Source organism: Aplidium turbinatum, chromosome 6 (assembly GCF_918807975.1).
Source record: "Aplidium turbinatum chromosome 6, kaAplTurb1.1, whole genome shotgun sequence".
NCBI lineage: Eukaryota > Metazoa > Chordata > Ascidiacea > Aplousobranchia > Polyclinidae > Aplidium > Aplidium turbinatum.
In genome coordinates, this window is record NC_137477.1 from 26,641,392 (window position 1) to 26,645,522 (window position 4,131).

Here is a 4,131-nt window from a genome sequence, read left to right on the forward strand (position 1 = left end):
ATTAGGGTTATTTTTGTAATATTGTGGTCCCTACAAGCGCTCGTGTGGCCTCGGCATTTTTATTGCCGAGGCTAATGTGCCATTCATGCATCTGCCTCGGCAATTGCCGAGGCTAATTTCGAAAACTGCGTATTAGATGGTATTTTGTTTTAGACTTAAAATGAAATGTCTAGACCTGCAATCTGGAAGGGAAGGCTACAACTGATCTGACAACCCTGGTTTAGGTATGGCTCATAAAAAAAGCGTCAGGTTATGGCCGCAAGCTGTTTCAATCTTGGGAACACATTCATCGTTTCAGCAAAGAGTAAACAACTATAAAATTCTTTGGAAAAAATATATGGTAAATATGTCAACAATGCAGTAGTGAATCTGAAAGAAAGTTGGGGAAAGATTAGAGTTTTAACAAAGTAAAATTTATAGGATGAATGGACAATGTAAAAACTAAAACTTGATGTTCGAAAGAGCAAAGTTGGATAGGGGATGTTGTGGCTTGCCGCTTAGAAAAATTTCACAAGATATAATCTTGTTTTGGTTACTTTTTCAGCATTTTTGACTCAATAATGTTTTTATTTTTTGTTGAGATCCACACTTTGTATGGTATGTTTCAAACAACAATCAAACATGAGGTCAGAAAAACAATGAGGTTGCTTGCTATTTCTGCCATGACCTAAGCTTTAGCCTGCTGCATATAATATATATATGGTTAAATCATTGATTGATTGAATCTTTATCCTCGGACTGGGAAAGCTTCTTGCAGAGCTTAATCCTGGCAGTTTCGCATACTTGTAGAGGCTTTGAATTACTGACGCAGGCCCGGTCACCGAGATTGACAGAGTGAAGTTTCCGATTGTTGAAGTCTTGTTGCCAGGGAACTATTCCATCAGATACCGCTGAATAGAGAGTCGTCCTTAACGTGCGTTGCTCAAGCGCACACCCCGAGAGTCGAACCAGCACAGCTTGATCTTAAAGGTTCCAGAAGTCACGCGCTAATCAACTGAGCTATCGGGACGGTCGTATTGTTCAAACCACAAAGTTATTTTAGTGTAAATAAGTTTCAGATGAACTTACAATTGTTAGAATTTTTTATGCATTTTATCTATGATATATTTTTCACCCAGTCAACTACTAGTTGTATTGTACGTTGTTTTAAAAAGACAAAAAGGGAATAAAAAATTTTGGTAAAAATATAATTTTATTGAATTACACAATAAATGCTACGATTTTTGCGCCTGAAAAGGTTTAAGATGAGTTCTTCAAAAACCCAATTCAATTCTAGCAACCAAAGCATTCGGCCACTTGTAAGCAACTCTAAAGACACAAAGAATAAAAAAAAACAGCAAAAGAAGAATGAACCATCTTCTAAGTTAAATGAATGGCCAAGTGATTCTCATAATGTCATATGTTTTAAGCATGCAACCGCAGACTTGATTGATCTGAATGAGGTGACAAAAGCTTTAGGAAGTATAAGAAATAAAGAACTTGTTGAAATTCAACCAAACTTGTTCGTTACAAAAGTGGAAATGTCAAACAGTAACGAAGCAAAGCAAGTTTGGCAGAAGTTTAGTAGTGAACTTCCTCCAGGTGTCATTTCTGTTCAACCTGATCAAATGAAGACATTGAGCAAAAAGAAATACAATCATAAACAAAAGCAACCCATGCGGAAGCCACAATTTGAAGAGCACTGGAGTGATGCTGAGATCAAAGAAGGAATCAAAAATGGTACAATTTTATGTGGACGAATACGTATTAATGCAAAAAAATTCACTCATGCTTTTATTTCCGATGAATATGGCCGTGACATTTTGATTGATGGCCTTAAAGACAGAAACCGTGCTTTAGAAGGTGATGAAATTGCTGTTAAAATCAAAGATGAAAGTGAATGGATTACAGGTGTTCAATCCAGAAGCTCTATTGCTTCTAGCCCATCAACTGAAAGTGTAGAAAAAGATTTAAAAGAGCTAAACATCAGCAATAAAGTTGCAAAGTTGAACAGTGATTCATTCCAGTTTAAGCATTCAAGAAAGACTGGTAAAGTAGTTGCTATTTTGAATTATCGGAATAGTCGTTGTACGACAGGGCATATCAAAATCAATGGTGTTAAAAATTTGATGTCCAACATGGTCTTTTTTTCTCCACTTTCAAGCACTTTTCCAAGGCTTTTTTTGCCTCGAGCCAGCTTCAAAGATCTTCTTTCAAATCCTGATCTAAGCAAAATATTATTTGTTGCAAAGTTTAAAGACTGGTCTGTATATGAAAACATACCTAAAGGAGAATTATGTAGTGTGTTGGGAAAGAAAGGTGACATGGAAGCTGAGACATGTCGTATTCTGGTAGATCACAATATAGATTCACAAGACTTTCCAGAAGAAGTGACTGAATGCTTGCCGAGTGATATGTCAACTGTTTTGTCAGCTCAAGAAAGATCTAAACGTAGAGACTTTACAAATGAGTGTGTATTTTCTATTGATCCAACAACAGCAAAGGATTTAGATGATGCATTACATTGCAAGCCTTTACCTGATGGTAACTTTGAAGTTGGTGTGCACATTGCTGATGTTAGCCATTTTGTAAAAGCTTCCACAGCAGTGGACCAAATTGCAAAGGAAAGATGTACTTCAGTGTATTTGGTACAAAAAGTAATTCCTATGTTACCCAATGTCTTATGTGAAGATTTGTGCAGTTTAAACCCTGACACTGAGCGTCTTTCATTTTCTGTTGTCTGGACAATGACAGAAAAAGGTAAAATATTGTCAGAATGGTTTGGAAAATCTATTATTTGTTCTTGTGCAAAACTAAGTTATGATCACGCACAGTCTTTCATAAATAACCCAGCAAGAAATTTTAATGAAGCTGAAACAGCTGCTGGTGAAAATGAATTTCCTGCAATAACTGGTGGCTATAATTTGAACCAAATTCAAGCCAAAGTTTTAGATCTTTATCGCATTAGCAGAAACTTGAGAAAACAACGCTTTGACAATGGTGCTCTTCGGCTTGATCAAGTACGGTTATCATACACTTTGAATGATGACTGCTTGCCAACAGGATGCTTTGCATTTGAAAGAAAAGAAAGCAATGAACTAATTGAAGAATTTATGTTGTTAGCCAACATGGCAGTGGCTCGTAAAACATACCAGGCAATGCCAAAGCTTGCATTCTTACGGTCACACCCTTCTCCAAAAGAGACGATGATGGAAGACTTTGTTAATCACTGCAGATCAACTGGTCTTGACATTAATTGTGATTCCTCTGCCTCTTTAGCAAGAAGCATTGATGTTGCTTGTGGAAATGATGGGCTAGCAAAGTACAGAAAACAAGCTCTGTTTGCTTTTGCGATTAAGCCACAGCAGCTCGCCACTTATTTATGTGCGGGCTCACAAGAAGATCCAACCCATTACCATCACTACGCCTTAAATGTTCCCCTGTATACCCACTTTACATCACCCATTCGCCGTTATGCTGACATCATTACTCATCGTCAATTGGCTTTTGCTTTAGAACTAGAAGAGGCAGAAGAGCAAGCTGCTGCAACGTCAGAAGATCTTCAGCACCAAGCTGAGTTGTGCAATGATCGCAAATACAATGCCAAGATTGCTGGCGAACTGAGTGTGGAATTATTTTTTGGTTTATTGGTTTCAAATTATGGTCCCTTTGAAAGCAAAGGCATGGTAATGTATGTCTATGATCGAAGTGTAGATGTTTTGTCAATAGAATATGGTGTAATGAAGCGGGTATATGTTGATGCCATACCCGGTACCACCTTTAAGTATGAAGAAAAGACTTTAAGTACAGGCTTGAAAACTGGATCTTTACGACTCAAGTGGTTAAAAGATAGCAAAGAGGTGCAGCGAAAAAGCAGTGATCCAATTGTTCCATATGACGAACAGGCTCCAGGAATTGTTCAAACACTTCAAATTTTTTCCGTTGTCAAAATTTTACTGACAAATCAAGACCAAGACTCTGTTATCACTGTAAAAGCTGTTTTGAAAACGCCAAGTTCCCAAGAAAAAGAAATCGCTTCTTAGGACTTCATTTTTTCACTGTCAATGGCTGTGTTTTTACATTTTTTTAAAATTTAATTTGGAATTTAGAGAATACATAGTTAGAATGTAAGGAAGCTGAAAAAGTTGCAAA

The 4,131-nt window shown here is 37.1% G+C and overlaps 1 protein-coding gene across 1 annotated transcript; it reads left to right on the forward strand.

Annotated features, from left to right (window-relative positions):
* The first annotated feature begins 1,123 nt into the window (after positions 1-1,123).
* LOC145771596 (DIS3-like exonuclease 2) lies at positions 1,124-4,045 on the forward strand. Its single transcript, XM_082583302.1, has one exon. The coding sequence runs from the start codon at positions 1,212-1,214 to the stop codon at positions 4,020-4,022; it is 2,811 nt and encodes a 936-aa protein (XP_082439428.1). The 5' UTR covers positions 1,124-1,211; the 3' UTR covers positions 4,023-4,045.
* Positions 4,046-4,131: the final 86 nt, after the last annotated feature.

Coding starts and splice junctions, on each gene's coding strand:
- LOC145771596 (XM_082583302.1), top strand. CDS start 1,212: ATGCTACGATTTTTGCGCCTGAAAAGGTTTAAGATGAGTTCTTCAAAA.